General features: G+C 43.0%; 1 protein-coding gene across 6 annotated transcripts in view; it reads right to left on the bottom strand.

The window, feature by feature from the left end:
* Nucleotides 1–17,474, bottom strand: part of LOC100380761 (latent-transforming growth factor beta-binding protein 1) — a 118,370-nt gene that overhangs the window by 93,554 nt on the left and 7,342 nt on the right. For all 6 annotated transcript variants that reach the window (XM_014203036.2, XM_045720654.1, XM_014203043.2 and 3 more), the window contains exon 3: nt 12,801–13,092. In XM_014203036.2, the coding sequence (XP_014058511.2) occupies nt 12,801–13,092 (292 nt within the window). The remainder of the gene's footprint in view (nt 1–12,800; nt 13,093–17,474) is intronic.

Genomic DNA, 17,474 nt, shown 5'->3' with positions numbered 1-17,474 from the left:
AATTCAGTGCTAAATGAACGGGAGCTGCCACTGCGTAAATAAGTCATCTGAAATAGCTTTTACATTGTAAATAGCTCCACACAAACTGGGAAAATACCCTGAAAAAAAATACTTTATATCAGGAAAAGAGGATTTCTGAGGGAGGAATGACTCCTTTAAAATTCCCTACAATGGGGGAATGCAAATAAAAATGAAAGCATTTCTGTCTAGATTCACATTGAATATAAAATCCCCTAATAATCTCTTACCTCAGTCTTGACCACATTAACGCAAATTCCACTCTTTTACACCAGAAACCTGGCAGGGTACAAGCAGATAATCTGCATTTAAATTGAGAGGAAATTAAATGAGAGAGGCTTTCTTCATCTTTACAAGACATGACTGATACATTTCTAAGGCCAGATAGTCCTGGCCTTTCCAAGAATAATTATTGTTTAAGGAGCACCAGGTGAGATTGCCAGGCTTCCAACAATCATGCGCTGGGAAACCTGAGAGGGTACAATCTGTCACATGGGCAGTCTCTTTCCTCTTACAGTAGGAAGTCATGGCTAGGGAGGAGAGAGCATTCCACTACCTCAACCCAATGGCTGCCTATTAAAAGGCTATTTCACATGCAACTGTGAACGCATACCACTGGGACTGGAGGGGGAATACCACCCATTAAATAAAAAAATGAACCCAGGGCAAAGTTCACCCTGCATAAAAGAGCTAATATTTACACTGGTGGTCTAATGAGAGCCGGGACATGTATGAAGAAGCCCAAAGTCCTCTAGGATGGGCCAGGTCACAGGAAGAGCAGGTTTCTGTTGATGTTCCATCTGAGAGCTCAGTGGAGGAGTCATGTGGGGTTGAAGGTTGAAAGTAGAGGCCAAGGCTCTTCCTGTCTGATTGGCAGTCTATGTGCTGGGATCCCAGTCCACACCGGGGCTCGAGGCAGGCCACAGTACGTGGGAATAGAAAGAGGGCTGTTGGGTGAGGTGAGAGATAGGAGGAACAGTCATTCGGCACATGGCTCATATCATAGCCCATCCACAGGCCCCCTGGCACAGTATAAATAAACAGAATGTGATAGCCTTGTAAATAGCCACCTCTTTCCACCACCGCTTCTTAAATAGCCATTCTGTTTTCGTATGTGAATACATGTGCATGTCTGTGTATGAGAGAGTGAGTAAGTGAGAAAGTTTGTTTGATGTCTCTGTGTGAGTGCTTTATGAATGTGAATATGTCTGTGTATGTGAGTGAATATTAGTATGTACAGTAAATATGTGGATGTGAGTGAATACTAGGGTTGAATATTTTCCTGGTATTTTACAAATGTTCCATCCCGAGAATAAATAACTTTTCTCCCGGGTAACCCGGTATTTCAAAACCAGAAGTGTCATTGAAAAGTATTATAAAGCATATAAATAGACTTATAAGCCTGATGCTACCTGATGCTGATGAGTCATTAAAGGAAAGGGGCAGATACACATTAAATATGTTTTATGAGCTCTACATTAAAGACATTTAATGAACCCAAGCCCAAAAAAGGCCAAATGGTTGTGCCGTTATCCAATACATATATGATATAGGCTACTGCACATTACGCACAACAGAAAAACATAAAAGCCCATAGATGTAGCTAGCTATAAGCTCGTTTGGGTAAATAAATGACACTAGTTCCAGTTTGCTAATCTTTTTGTGTGTGAACTGTATTACTGTACTGTGTTGTATTATATGGACGGGAATTACGCACATCATTCAAACCATGATAAAGTAGAAGAGAACATGCGATTCTGGTGCAGCACATGAGGCCTACAACGTTACAAATATAGGCTAGTGAATTAGATTTTCATTTTGAAATATAATAGGGCTTATTTGTATAATTAGTAGGCTGACACATTTATTATACCTTTCATAATATTTCCCCTAATGTTATTAGCTTACCTCCTCGTTCTCTCTCTATTGTTGCTTCATACCTTCCTCGCTTTCAACAGTTAAATTAAATAAGTTTAGCTGTCTTTATCTTCATCATTCTAATGACATCCTTGAATAATATAGTGGCTTGTGAAAGTATTCACCCCCCTTGGCATTTTTCCTATTTTGTTGCCTTACAACCTGGAATTAAAATTGATTTTTGGGGGGGTTTGTATCATTTTGAAGACGGAAAATATTTTTTATTGTGAAACAAACAAGAAATAAGACAAAAAGACTGAAAACTTGAGCATGCATAACTATTCACCCCCCCAAAGTCAATACTTTGTAAAGCCACCTTTTGCAGCAATTACAGCTGCAAATCTCTTGCGGTATGTCTCTATAAACTTGGCACATCTAGCCACTGGGATTTTTGCCCATTCTTCAAGGCAAAACTGCTCCAGCTCCTTCAAGTTGAATGGGTTTTGCTGATGTACAGCAATCTTTAAGTCATACCACAGATTTCCAATTGGATTGAGGTCTGGGCTTTGACTAGGCCATTCCAAGACATTTAAATATTTCCCCTTAAACCACTCGAGTGTTGCTTTAGCAGTATGCTTAGGGTCATTGTCCTGCTGGAAGGTGAACCTCCATTCCAGTCTCAAATCTCTGGAAGACTGAAACAGGTTTCCCTCAAGAATTTCCCTGTATTTAGCCCCATCCATCATTCCTTCAATTCTGACCAGTTTCCCAGTCCCTGCCAATAGAAAACATCCCCACAGCATGATGCTACCACCACAATGCTCCACTGTGGGGATGGTGTTCTTGGGGTGATGAGAGGTGTTGGGTTTGCGCTAGACATAGCGTTTTCCTTGATGGCCAAAAAGCAAAATGTTAGTCTCATCTGACCAGAGTACCTTCTTCCATATGTTTGGGGAGTCTCCCACATGTCTTTTGGCAAACACCAAATGTGTTTGCTTATTCTTTTCTTTAAGCAATGGCTTTTTTTCTGGCCACTCTTCCGTAAAGCCCAGCTCTGTGGAGTGTATGGCTTAAAGTGGTCCTATGGACAGATACTCCAATTTCTGCTATGGAGCTTTGCAGCTCCTTCAGGGTTATCTTTGGTCTCTTTGTTGCCTCTCTGATTAATGCCCTTCTTGCCTGGTCCGTGAGTTTTGGTGGGCGGCCCTCTCTTGGCAGGTTTGTTGTGGTGCCATATTCTTTCCATTTTTTAATATTGGAATCAATGGTGCTCCGTGCGATGTTCAAAGTTTCTGATATTTTTTTATAACCCAACTATGATCTGTACTTCTCCACAACTTTGTCCCTGACCTGTTTGGAGAGCTCCTTGGTCTTCATGGTGCCACTTGCTTGGTGGTGCCCCTTGCTTAGTGGTGTTGCAGACGCTGGGGCCTTTCAGAACAGGGATATATCTACTGAGATCTTGTGACAGCTCACGTGACACTTAGATTGCACACAGGTGGACTTTATTTAACTAATTATGTGACTTCTGAAGGTATTTGGTTGCACCATATCTTATTTACGGGCTAATGCACACACCACTTTTCCATTTTTTATTTATTAGAATTCTTTGAAACAAGTAATTTTTTATATTTCACTTCACCAATTTGGACTATTTTGTGTATGTCCATTACATGAAATCCAAATAAATTCTATTTAAATCGCAGGTTGTAATGCAACAAAATAGGAAAAATGCCAAGGGGGATGAATACTTTTGCGAGGCACTGTATAGGACTAGAATTAGATCCAGAAGGCTTTCACTTCTCTTCACGAAGACTGAATGGTTATGGCATGAATAAATAACTGCTATATCTCCCACCATTGCGCGTTTGCTCTTCTTTCAAACTACCGTGAGTTCTATTGGCTGTTGTATTTAACATTCAGCAAACAAGAGCTTGCGTCCCTCTTCGAATAGTCTATTGGTATATGAAATGCTCAAAAAAAATTCCAGCAAGCTATTCTAGTCTAGCTTTTCCTGCATGGTACTCCAAAAGCTAAGAAGTGTTTTTTAAGGAGAGAGGCCAGTGGAGCACAGGTGCGTGGGTATTGTACAGTGCATTCTGAAAGTATTCAGACCCCTTGACTTTTTCCTAATTTTGTTACGTTACAGCCTTATTACAAAATGTATGATTTTCCCCCCCTCAATCTACACACAATACCCCATAATGAAATAGCAAAAACAAGATTAGAGATATTTGCAAATTTATAATTTTTTAAAGAACTGAAATATCACATTTACATAAGTATTCCGACCCTTTACTCAGTACTTTGTTGATGCACCTTTGGCAGTGATTACAGCCTCGAGTCTTCTTGGGTATGATGCTACAAGCTTGGCACACCTGTATTTGGGGAGTTTCTCCAATTATTCTCTACAGATCCTCTCTTATCTCTGTCAGGTTGGATGAGGAGCGTCGCTGCACAGCTATTTTCAGGGCTCTCCAGAGATGTTCGATCGAGTTCAAGTCCGGGCTCTGGCTGGGCCATTCAAGGACATTCAGAGACCTGTCTCAAAGCCACTCCTGAGTTGTCTTAGCTGTGTGCTTAGGGTCGTTGTCCTGTTGGAAGGTGAACCTTCGCCCCCCAGTCTGAGGTCCTGAGTGCTCTGGAACAGGTTTTCATCATGGATTTCTCTGTACTTTGCTCCATTCATCTTTCCCCCAATCCTGACTAGTCTGCAGAGATGGTTGTACTTCTGGATGTTTCTCCCATCTGCACAAAGGAACTCTGGAGCTCTGTCAGAGTGACCGTCGGGTTCTTAGTCCCCTCCCTGACCAAGGCCCTTCTCCCCCGATTGCTCAGTTTGGCCGGGTGGCCAGCTCTAGGAAGAGTCTTGGTAGATCCAAACTTATTCCATTTAAGAATGATGGAGGCCAATGTGTTCTTGGGGACCTTCAATGCTTCAGAAGTGTTTTGGTACCCTTCCCCAGATCTGTGCCTCGACACAATCCTGTCTCGGATCTCTACGGACAATTCCTTCAACCTCATGGCTTGTTTTTTTCTCTGACATCCACTGTCAACTGTGGGACCTTATATAGACAGGTGTGTGCCTTTCCAAATCATGTCCAATCAATTGAATTTACCACAGGTGGACTCCAATCAAGTTGTAGAAACATCTCAAGAATGATAAGTGGAAACAGGATGCACCTGAGCTAACTGTTGAGTCTCATAGCAAAGGGTCTGAATAGTTATGCAAATAAGGTATTTCTGTTTTTTATTTGTAATACATTTGCAAACATTTCTAAAATCTTGTTTTGCTTTGTCATTATGGGGTATTGTGTGTAGATTGATGAGTTTTTCTTTTTATTTAATCCATTTTACAATAAAGCTGTAACGTAACAAAATGTGGAAAAAGTCAAGGGGTCTGAATACTTTCCCAATGCACTGTAAGTTAGAAGCTTATTATGCATAACCCATCACTAATTAGCTAAATATAAGGCTAATACTGCATTGAATGTATTACCTGAAAGAGGTAGGCTAGGACATACAGTGTATATATATATATATATATATATATATATATATATATATATATATATATATATATATATATATATATATATATATTCAATATAGAACAGGATGATCTATTTTGGATGCAATTTGAATGGAGGTGATGGAGAGCGAGAAAGACTGAGTGAGTGTCCGCACGTACATGCACTAATTTATAGCAAAAATATTTGAGTGATTGGTTGTATTAAAACAAAAGCTGCAATAAAAAAAAATATCTTTACAATAAAAATATGAGGTGACCCCCGAAAGCCAGATGGAGATGTGTACATTAGAGACGCATTCGGTCTTTATGTTACTGTAGCATAGACTCTGCTGCAGAAAATGTAGGCCCACCTGTCACAAGAAAAAAAGTTACCATGATGAGATGATAGGTCGACATGCATTGTGAACTGTGCTCCATTCTGAGATGGGCAGTCTGTCCCCACCCTGAGTGTTGATGATACATCATGCAGAGGCAGTACAGAAGCCAGATTTAGACATTGCATATAATTTAACAGTTCCATTTCACACCATGCTGTTCATATAAATAATTTATTATAATTTCTCGCAGTTATTTATCCCAGGGAAAAGGGAGTGGTTTTGGCCGGTAAGTCACGGTAAATTTCGATAACCGGTTTCCGCCATTCACCCTAGTGAATACTATATACAGTAAATGTGTGTGTGTGTGTGTGTGTGTGTGTGTGTACACGTGTTCATGTGAGTGTTTAGGCGGTGCCTTCATCACTCCCTATTCCTAGAATATAAGGCGTATCTCTTTACCTCCTCCCCAATGACGAGAGGTGAGAGGTGAGGCTGGTCTCTCCCTGACCCAGCTCTGCTAACTCCACTAAATACTCGCTGACACACGGCAAAGCTACCTACTTAGGAGGCTTTAACCAGCCTTCTCACAGCCACAGAGGTATGAGTGTGGCCCTCCAACCATCAGCCACAACACTGAAACAGAAGCCCTCTGTTGTAGTAAGAGGGCCCCACTGTAGACTATTCTTCCCAGCCACTGCAAATCCATCTCATCAGCAGCAGTCGTAGAGGGGCAAATCCATGGTATCAAATTACGCTTTGACTCAGTTTTTTTCACTTCAAAATGTATGCCAAACCAAAACCATGATTTCAAAGTTTAATAAACCATACAACTCTATACACAATGACTACTTTTAACAAGTTCCACTGTAAAATGTAATAAAACAAATTTATTGGATGAATCAAACTTTGGTAATGAAATTAGGAAAAAATCTCCCTCAGGTTTTTATGCGACCAAGTTTTCCAAAAACTCTTAAATATCTGCTCCGAATGAAGATTCAAAGATGTCCGCAGAAATAATGGGGTGTTAGCTATAACACGACACCTTGACTTTGAAAAAAATCTATTTTGGTTAATGAACTACAGTAAGTGAAGTGCATTTACATGAGTCCCTGATCTGTACTACACAGAAATGCATAATTATGAATATTAATGTAATCCTCATGTTTCATAAGTTTGAACATCACAGCGCAGCACAGCACAGTAGAGTACAGTGCAGTACAATATAGCAGAGCAGAGTAGAAGTAGGGTAGAGTTCAGTACAGTAGAATAGAATAGAGTACACTAAAGTAGATTACAGTAGAGTACAGTACAGTAAAGTAGAGTATAGTTCACTACAGTAGCGTACAGCATAATATACTGTACTCTACTGTACTATACTCAAACATTCTTTACTGTACTGTACTGTATTATACTGTACTACTGTACTGTACTGTATTGTATTGTACTGTATTACTCTACTGTGCTCTACGCACTGTACAGTACTGTTCTGTACTGTACTCAGTACTGTACGGTATTGTATGGTACTCTTCTGTGCTCTACTCACTATACAGTACTGTGCTGTACTATCCAAACTTGTGAAACATGCATCTATGATAGGTTCAAATTTGGTCCAGGGACTGGCCAGGGTGGACTGACCAAATTTCAACAACTTTTCAACTTCCATGGACGTCCGGTGTCGGTCAGTGCTCAGTGGGTGAGGGTGCTGGTTACAGTAAATGGAAAGAGAGGGGGCTCATGGGTAGGTGTCAGTAAGAGCTGGGAGAGGTGACATTAACTGGAGAGAGAGAGGCAGAGAGAGAGAGAGAGGGGGAGAGAGAAAGGGAGGGGTTGTCCAGATTTAGACTGTTTTAACACTCTTGGTTTGACCAACAGGCGACAGAAAGACAAAAAGAGAAATGATGAGCTGAACATAACAGTATGCCAGTAGAAGGGAGGACAGTAGCAGGAGACCCAACTGTGGTTTGTGACTACTATGATTTCCCATTGTAGCCAATTCAATTGCAGTAATTCTGTTACCGACCTGGTAACGGAATTACGAGTTTTAATCACTTAATAATTCAGTAACAAGGCAATATTTCATAAATTCCAAAACAAAATGTAAGTGTTGATATTTGTTGGCAGGGGTCTTTACCTCAACATGATAGTGTTATGATATATATCTGATACCTTTTAAGACTTTTCTGGGAGACGTTTTCTAAGACCCACGTTCCATCTGTTTATCCAGAAATCAAAGCCTTTACTTATGCCTAATTTGTAAGATGGAAAATGGTTGAAAAAATGTAACTATGCCTCAATTTACCAAAATTAGAAACTCTTAGCTTTCATTGACACCCAATTTGATACGCTACTATTCAACATGCTGGTGCTCATGGGTCCTTTTCAATGGAAATGCCCTGAGTCAGGAAGGGAGGGAGAGGTAGAGAGAAAGAGAAAGATAGAGGATGGACAGATCTGTTCTCTAGCACTTTAGCCTGCTGCTTGTGAGATAGAGACCAGCTGGTCGCCAATTTGTAAGTCAATCTGGATAAGAGCGTCTGCTAAATGACTTAAATGTAAATGTAAATGTGTTTAGATGAGAAGCTCTGGGGTGGATTGAGGGTATGGGTCTAAGGAGAATGGGTGCAGATTGCCATTGACACCAGTATATCTATTTAAGCTGGTCTCCTCTCAAGGGCATAGCTAAGGTTTCAGTGACACAAGAGCCTCATCCACTCTTTGTTGTTCTTACCACTTTGACTTGATCTACTGAGGCTGGCTGTAGTCTGAACAGGTGGCTTCAGACATCAATGGGCTTTAATAATAGCCAGACCAAACAAACAGGTAGTTTAAGGATGGTTTACAAAATGGGGACACAAGGAAGAGGATTATCACCGAATGTGTGAGGTCAACGGGGGGTCAATGATTTGTTGTGACTGGAGCAGACACAACATGAACACTGATATGTTTGTTTGGGGTTATTTTGGGGGTGGGGGCTTTGAACATTGTAGCAAAGCACAGTCCAATCAGAATCTGGCTTCAGTCTGAGATTTAAAGGATTTCTACCACCGATGGCATGCATGAAATGTTGTTACTCTGTCAAATAAATACAATGGGTTCTACTGCAGCTAATCTTTAAATACGCCAGCAAAAGAGAGCTGAAAAGTCAGGGTAGGAAGAGGGAGAGAGAAAGAAATAGGGAAAGGGAGAAGTTGTAAACATAAGATCTTATTCCAGTCTCAACAAAATATCTGGCAAGACTGGGTGTGCTGGCAATGGCTGTGCAATTAAATAGAAAAAAAACTGGATTTTTTTTCAACGTTTCACTTTATTCAAGGAATGGTTGCAAGAGCCTGGTAGTCTGAAATATCAGAGCAGAGATCTTGCTCATTTCTATATAAACAGATCATTGACAGGGGGGGTGAACCTGTGCAGTCTCGACCTTCAGCACTCAAATTCTCTGGCCACACTCACACACTCCACCACTGGCCCCTGTTACCATTCCAAGTCCTCCCCAAGAGAACCGACACACTCCGCTCTACCGTAGTGAACCCAGTAAACGTAAACAGAGCCCGCTCATAGTTTATCAGCACGAATATGTCAGATGAGAGACAGAGAGAGAAAGACAGAGAGACGGAGAGGAAAAAGAGAGAGCGAGGAGGAAATCCACGTTTGTCAGTGCTCCGTTGCGGTTAGTTGATTCTCTGATTCCTTGATTGACTCAATACCCAGACCCAGCACCTTGCACAATTTGGAGCTGATCCCATGTGATTCATTTGGTTCCAGTGGGATTCTACTCAAAAAATGGGTGTTTGGATACAGTTCCCATTTTTCATTTTATACAGCCAGAGAAAGGAGAAATTGCCAACTTCCTGGGTGTAACTAGGAACATATTGGCACCACAAAGACATTCCTGCTCGGGGAGTTACACACACACACACACACACACACACACACACACACACACACACACACACACACACACACACACACACACACACACACACACACACACACACACACACACACACACACACACACACACACACACACACACACACACACACACACACACACACACACACACACACACAAGGACCTAGAAACATCCGCACACTCCTCCCAACAAGTTTGTGGCTCACACTGCGAGAGAGAGTGGAGAAGGAGGAGGAGCAGAAAGGAGAGTGTGTCATTTGTCTATACCTCTCCCTCTGAGTCAGCCACTATCTCCACAAGTGCTGAGAGGTGAGGTAATTCGTTCCTCATTCACCCAACCCTCACTCTGACCCTAACCCCCCACCAGGTCAATAGAAGCTTTGCCTCTGAGGAACAGGGTGGAAATGAGTGTAAGTTTAAGGGTACGACAGGTAAGAAATGATAAGTCATGTCAGACATGATTACAGGACTCGACTCATGTTGGAAATGGGGAATGTTGTGACACATGGCTCTGCTGGGGTTTCCTCAGAGAAGGGGGGAAAGACAGAACGATAGAGAGTGCAGAGGGAGAAAAAGACACACACACACATCACTTGACCCACTCCAATACCAGGCATGGCATTATCGCACAGTCAGAGTATCCAGCACTGACATGTTTTCCGAGGCCTGTCAAAGGGTCAGGACACAGAACCACAGGGGCAGGAGTTAGACCACAGCCTGGCTTACTCCTGGGACACACCATACAGTACCACCATAGAGGTCCCATTACAGCAGCAGAGCTATACATTTAGAGACTCATTTCCCTTACAGTTGACAGTATGAATGTCAGCGAATATCCTTAAACCTTCCTGCTCTACTGTAGATGAGGGTCTGTGTAGGAGACAGGCGAACGGTGTCATGCTGACTTTAGGAAGAAACGAGGCTATAGAGCCACCTGTGCTGCCCGCCTCGGCTTCCAATTGCTTCACTCCTCTTGTTTCTGTCTTTTTTCGTCCCTTGAGTAAATGAAGTAAAAACAAAAACGACACGTAATTTCCTTCTGACAGCACAGAAGGGCTTGTTTTGGCCCCTCAGGTATGACCAGTAGTGCTACTCAAAGTTATTTTGTCTGGATAAGGTTCTTTACTGCAGCCGCTGAACACACACACACACACACACACAATTTCCTTAGCTCTAAATCTCCCTGTGCACCAAATATATGAGGACCATCACCTCCAGTAATGCCAGAGCCCAATCAGGAGACAAGCCCAATTTGGGGCGGCAGGTAGTCTAGTGGTTAGCGCGATGGGCCAGTAACCAAAAGGTTGCTGGATTGAATCCCCGAGCTGACAAGGTAAAAATCTGTCATTCTGCCCCTGAACAAGGCAGTTAACCCAATGTAGGCCGTCATTGTAAATACGAATTTGTTCTTAACTGACTTGCCTAGTTAAATAAAGGTTAAATAAAAACATTTAAAATCCAAACCTCTTCTATCACACTTTGATCTTTCCTGAGAAATCAGCACTCACTACAGACAAATCGCCCCCTGTTTGCCCAAGTCTTTGTAAGGTTAGTCTGGGTATTCTATGAGGTCAACCATTGAGGTCAGACACTTATAATAACAATGGCACATTCACCCACTACTTTAGCTATTCAAAGCTTAACGGTTAAACAAAGCTTTCTGTCGTAAGATACCGATTAAACCATACGAGCAGACATTACAGTAACATTAAACTTTTCCCCATGATTTATGTGTTTGACAAAAACTATGGGGCGAGACTCCTCACAGCACAGCATGGACTTATACATAGCCTAAATGACTGAACCTACAACCGCATAATGGCATAGGTGTTAAATTAACTAGAGTGATCAATACAGGTTAACCCATTAAGTGACATCACTGTTGGATCTGACCAATGAAACCCCATCAGTCAAGGAGCCCCCTTCCACTGCCCTGACGACCCTCTCTTTGATGGAGTCACAGGGCATGTGTTTGACTAGACAACCCGATCATTTGTCATTTTAAGGGTCAGAGGCTTCACTGAGACCAGTCATTGGCCCAGTCATCCATTTATCACACTAGGCAAACTCTCTGGGTTTCATACCAAAATATAATCTGAAATCTCTTGAAATTGAACAGAAATTTGACACATTTATTAAAAATACAGTTGGTAATAGTATAAAATGTAACCTTTATTTATTTTGCCCTGCCGCTGCTTTTGCATATCTAACTGATCTGGTTATGAATGATAGATCTGGAGAGTATGTTTTCATTTTAAATATCAGATAACATATTCCTGCACTCATATAAGTGACGGGGGAATAGCTCCCTGTGAGAAATAATCCCCAGTGTAAATTGAGAGCAGCATTCGAGCACACAGATCTGGGTGCAATTAAACCGCCTGAGCAATGCATAAAACCTCAGATGTTTTACAGTGAACACACGCAAAACACAGCACATCAAAATGGATTCATTAACATTTGAAATATCATTCATCGATATCAGAACTAGGCAAACCGTGCCAACATTTGTTGGACCTGATGTGAGGCAATTTTGGACATTTCTATCAACATGCTGCCCCACATTCGAGTGTGAACTGAGATTTACACAGAGATTTTCACGCTGATTACTCTTGACAAGTCGAGGGCCTTGCGCCGTGTCCGATATGATTGCACATTTTCCAGCAGTCGACTGTGGTGACAGGCAAAACAAACCAATAGCCAACCACAGCAGGAGTTAGCATCTTTTCAAATACAGAATCTTAAAATGGTGTAAGTGATTCTTCCTATCACACTGATGGATGGTGATAAACCCCACTAACACAGTCAACACAGCAGGAGGGAGTCCCGTTTAAAGGACATCGTGAAAACTCTCCCAGAGAAACATGATTTCTGTTCAGTGGGCTGGGGGCCTCACTGTCCTCTCTGGCACAGTGTGGGGCACCAGCAGTGCCAATATGATTATTTACAGATGAGCCCTCAGACCAACTCCGCCTTTGTTTGACAGTATGCACCCCTACGACTCTACTACTAATAAACTGTGAAGAGCGCGAAACAAAAACAGATTGGAAGAGAGTGATGGCTTAAACAAACCATTCCAAGCATTCTCATAACTTCAATATAGATTGCAGTAAATGGAGTGGGCGTTGTCAACCACATGCTGCACTTGTAGAGAGAATACTCACTGCTGGGGCCGGATCAGGTGGGGGGACTGCTTGACGGTCAGGGTCATCTGGGCCATGTTGCTGACAGGGACTGGCGCAGGGGCATAACCCTGCTGGGGGATGGGCCGCTGGGGAATGGGCCGCTGGGGCACTATGCTGTGTCCATTGGTGTGGCCGTTCCCTGGCTGCGCTGGGTAGGAGGAGGTGGGCATGGTGTTCTGTTCACATGCCTTGCCCTTGGAGCCCGGCTTGCAGACACAGAGCTGGGGCCTCAGACACATTCCTCCATTCTGGCACTGGGGCAGACAGTTGGCTGCAGCACAAAACATAGGGGGGTGGGGGGGGGTGGGGGGGGAGAAAGAGAGTGAGTGAGATAGCAACGTGTACACACTCACACACACACATGCATACATACACACTCACACAACATATAGAAACTCCAGAGGCAGACATAATATACCATGTTAAATGCCAGCTGTATGACGTTGTCAGGGACATATTTTCAGACGTTTACAGAGGAAACTCAGGTAGTGGGGGTTCATTTAGGTGCCATAGAGTCATTACTCAAACCAGAAGTGATGTACGATTTAGGACAGAAGTATCATGAATTAATAATGCATTACCAAACATGGAGTCGCTGTTTTTCCTGCTTAACAAATTCATCTCTACAGTACTTAGCACTCATAATAAGCTTTTTGCCGAGGAAAAGGCAGAGGGACAGGGATAGAAAACCCTGTGGCAGAATCTAAATCCCTAACAATCATAGTCGGAGAAAGCTGTTCCCGTGTCTCTCTCTCATTATTAGTATTAGCAGCCAAAGTAAATACCCCCTCCACAGTTCCCCACACGGTGAATGTACCCTCCCAATGCTGAGTCTGACAGTGCTTTACACAAGCTGAGGCTCGGTAATCAATTACTGGAGTCCCCGGCACAATGACATATGTGCAGTGGGTTGGGGCATCAGAGAGAGGGACTGTGTGTGTGTGTGTGTGTGTCTGTGTGTGTGTGTGTTTGAGTTGTTACAGGAGGCTGGAAGGTAGCCTGTAATTACACTGTGCTCCCTTCTATAAAAAAGGCACAGGACTGGGACTGTCATTTTTCAACTACAAAGCCTGCCTCGAGGCCACAGTGGCCAAAGCTTACACACTCCAATGCGCGTGCACGCACCCACACACCCACACCCACACCCACACACACACACACACACACACACACACACACACACACACACACACACTGTAGATAATCAAATCAAACCCACTTTTTTGCTTTCATTGGAGCCATCATTCCAGAGGTGGTGTGTGTGTGTGAAGTGTGAGAGCAAATGTCTCTGCCCAGCCCCACAGGCACCCTGAGGGGGGCTCCTCCACCACACTCCTCATTACCATCACTAGTTCCTTTTGATTTGTCAAAGTGATTAATGAGAGAGAGAGAGAGAGAGAGAGAGAGAGAGAGAGAGAGAGAGAGAGAGAGAGAGAGAGAGAGCAAACTGCATCAAAAAGCAAGTCATGCATCGCCCAAGGACATGAAAACAAATACAAATCCCCGTCACTCTCACCAGGCATCTACTAATGACTCGCCACTGGCTCAAAGCTTTTTTTACCCCACTGAGCTATTTAGACACATGAGACCTAATAAACGCTGTGCAACAAGAGACCTCCTTAGAAGCATCAGGGGCGATTACATCACGGATTACATCACTCCTGCTAAGTTATGTTTTGGTTTATACATACCCCACACTATAATTTTCCACTCTGGGACGTTTTTTTTTTTTGCTTTCTTTTCTGAATAGAGTAAATGGCTTTATTTTTTTCGCCGCTGGACCTGAGTAAGGCTACCGTCGGTTTGTGAATAGGGCCACACAAGAGAGCTGTTCTGTGACAAGGGCACGGCGTACGTGATGCCGATTTAAGCGTTAGCTGGGGAGGGAAAATAAGTGACGTCCCACTTTGATAAACGACACCTTGGTTGACTCATAGGGAGTGTTGCCGGAGTCTGCAAGGGTCTGTCGTGGAATACAAACATGTATTTGTGTGTGTGCCTACATTAAGCACCTGTGGAAATCAAAGTGCAACATCATATGCTTATACTAGTGGATATACAACCCATACTACCTTTCTCAGGAAATAATGCTCCTTGCCGATGATCCAGTGCAGATGTTACGGGATGTCCCATTAGTTGAACAACCCCCCCATCCTACAGCCTGTCCACACCGATCCCTAAAGTCTCACTGATTCCCAGGGCAGCAGATGACCTAAATTGTATAGTTCTTGATTTATTTCTCTACCGCAAAGTTAAATTGGATCTGAAATGGTGCTGCAGTTGTGTGAATACTGTTTTTTTGACAAGAAAGAAAATATGTCTTTGTTCTCGCTCATAAACTGTCTTTCTGCCCACCTCCTGTACAATATGTAGGATAGAGACAGAGCACCGGTGGCTACAATGCTGACTCAAGCAGTTTGGGCCTCAATGGCCATTTGTATAAATGATAATTCCTCATTGTGTTTATTGCTGGAGTTGACACAAGACAGCATTGTAAACTTCCAGCCAACTGTCTGACATTATGGTTCACTAAAGCAGGTGGAGAGCCAAGTCAATTAAGACATTCCTGTTGCTATGGTATTGTGCCCATACTTAGTCCTCACCCCACTTAACTGCTGCTCCAGATCCAGGGAATCCGAATGGGCGCTGCACAATGACAACAGCCAGATACGTTCCCCTCAATCAGCAGACTAATCATAAATCACCAGGTGCTGGGCTGGGATGAAAACTGCTCTGTTTTCGCCATCTATCTTGTCACTTATTTCCATTGTCTAAGAATGGACAGATGAACCAATTTCCCTGATAAGAATTAGCCTCCTCTTCTCCTCCATCTCTTTTGAATTCCCTCCCTTTAGCTCTCTGACTTGGAAAAAAACCTGTCCAAGTCGTGCTCGCCCGGTCTTGGCAGGCGGCTGTGATCTCAGAAAAAATGTATGGTATGCATGCGTAGAGGATAAGCTGTCACGATCATCTGAAAGAGGGGACCAAAATGCAGCGGGGATGTGAATGCACATTTTCTTCTTTATTAAATAAATGAACACAAAGAACGACGAAAACAGTCCTGTCAGGCACACAGCTAAACAAGAAACAGCTACCCACAAAACCCATAGAAAACACCCCTACTAAATAGGACCTTCAATTAGAGGCAACGAGGAACAGCTGCCTCCAATTGAAGGTCAAAACAATAAACTAAACATAGAAATAGAATAACTACAAAATAGAACATAGAAATACAAAACATAGAACACTACCCAAAAACCCCGACAACACAAAACAAACACACCCCTGCCACGTCCTGACCAAACTACAATAACAAATAACCCATTATACTGGTCAGGACATGACAGATGCAGAGATTAAACACATCACTACATGACTAAAAGTATCTGGACACCTGTTCGTCGAACATCTCATTCCAAAATCATGGGCATTAATATGGAGTTTGTCCACCCTTTGCTGCTATAACAGCCTCCACTCTTCTGGGAAGGCTTTCTACTAGATGTTGGAACATTGCAGTGGGGATTTGCTTCCATTCAGCCACTTGCTTCCATTCAGCATTAGTGAGGTCGGGCACTGATCTTGGGCGATTAAGCCTAGCTCACAGTCAGTGTTCCAATTCATCTGAAAGGGGTTGAGGTCAGGGCTCTGTGCAGGCAAGTCAAGTCCTTCCATACCGATCTTGACAAACCATTTCTGTATGGACCTCGCTTTGTGCACGGGAGCATTGTCATGCTGAAACAAGAAAGGGCCCCCCCCAAACTGTTGCCACAAAATTGGAAGCACAGAATTGCCTATAATGTCATTGTATGCTGTAGCGTTAAGATTTCCCTTCACTTGAACTAAGGGGCCTAGCCCGAACCCTGAAAAACAGCCCCAGACAATTATTCCTCCTCCACCAAATTTTACAGTTGGCACTATGCATTCTGGCAGGTAGAGTTCTCCTGGCATCTGCCAAACCCAAATTCGTCCGTCAGACTGCCAGGTGTTGAAGCGTGATTCATCACTCCAGAGAACGCGTTTCCACTACTTCAGAGTCAAATGGCGACGAGATTTACAGCAATCCAGCCAACGCTTGGCATTGCACATGGTGATCTTAGGCTTGTGTGCGACTGCGGTCCCGTTCTGTAAGTTTGTATGGCCTACCACTTTGCGGCTGCGCCGTTGTTCCTCCTAAATGTTTCCACTTCCTAATAACAGCACTTACAGTTAACCAGGGCAGCTCCTATGACGGTGCCATGTTGAAAGCCACTGAGCTCTATTCAGTAAGGCCAATCTACTTCCAATGATTGTCTATGGAGATTGCATGGCGGTGTGCTCTATTTTATTGACCTGTCAGCAACGGGTGTGGCTGAAACAGCCGAATCCACTCATTTGAAGGGGTGTCCACATACTTCTGTATATATAGTGTACCTGACGGCCCTGAGTAACCAAAGAAATCTACAAAGAAAACGTCAAGTAATCAGGAATATAAAGCCTTGATATGAGGTGTGCAAAGGGGAGTCCTGGTAAGGCAACTGAGAGACGAAGACATAAAGATATAATGTTGGAATTACCTGGATTACAGGAGAATCTTAATACTGTAAAGGAAAAGTTTACAGTATCGTTTTTAGCTCTTCCTTGTTAATCTTCGAAAGAGGTCCTTTGCCTCTTCCA

Source organism: Salmo salar, chromosome ssa01, assembly GCF_905237065.1.
Source record: "Salmo salar chromosome ssa01, Ssal_v3.1, whole genome shotgun sequence".
NCBI classification, from domain to species: domain Eukaryota; kingdom Metazoa; phylum Chordata; class Actinopteri; order Salmoniformes; family Salmonidae; genus Salmo; species Salmo salar.
Note: the sequence above shows the minus strand (reverse complement) of the source record. Positions and strands in the feature narration are given on the sequence as shown.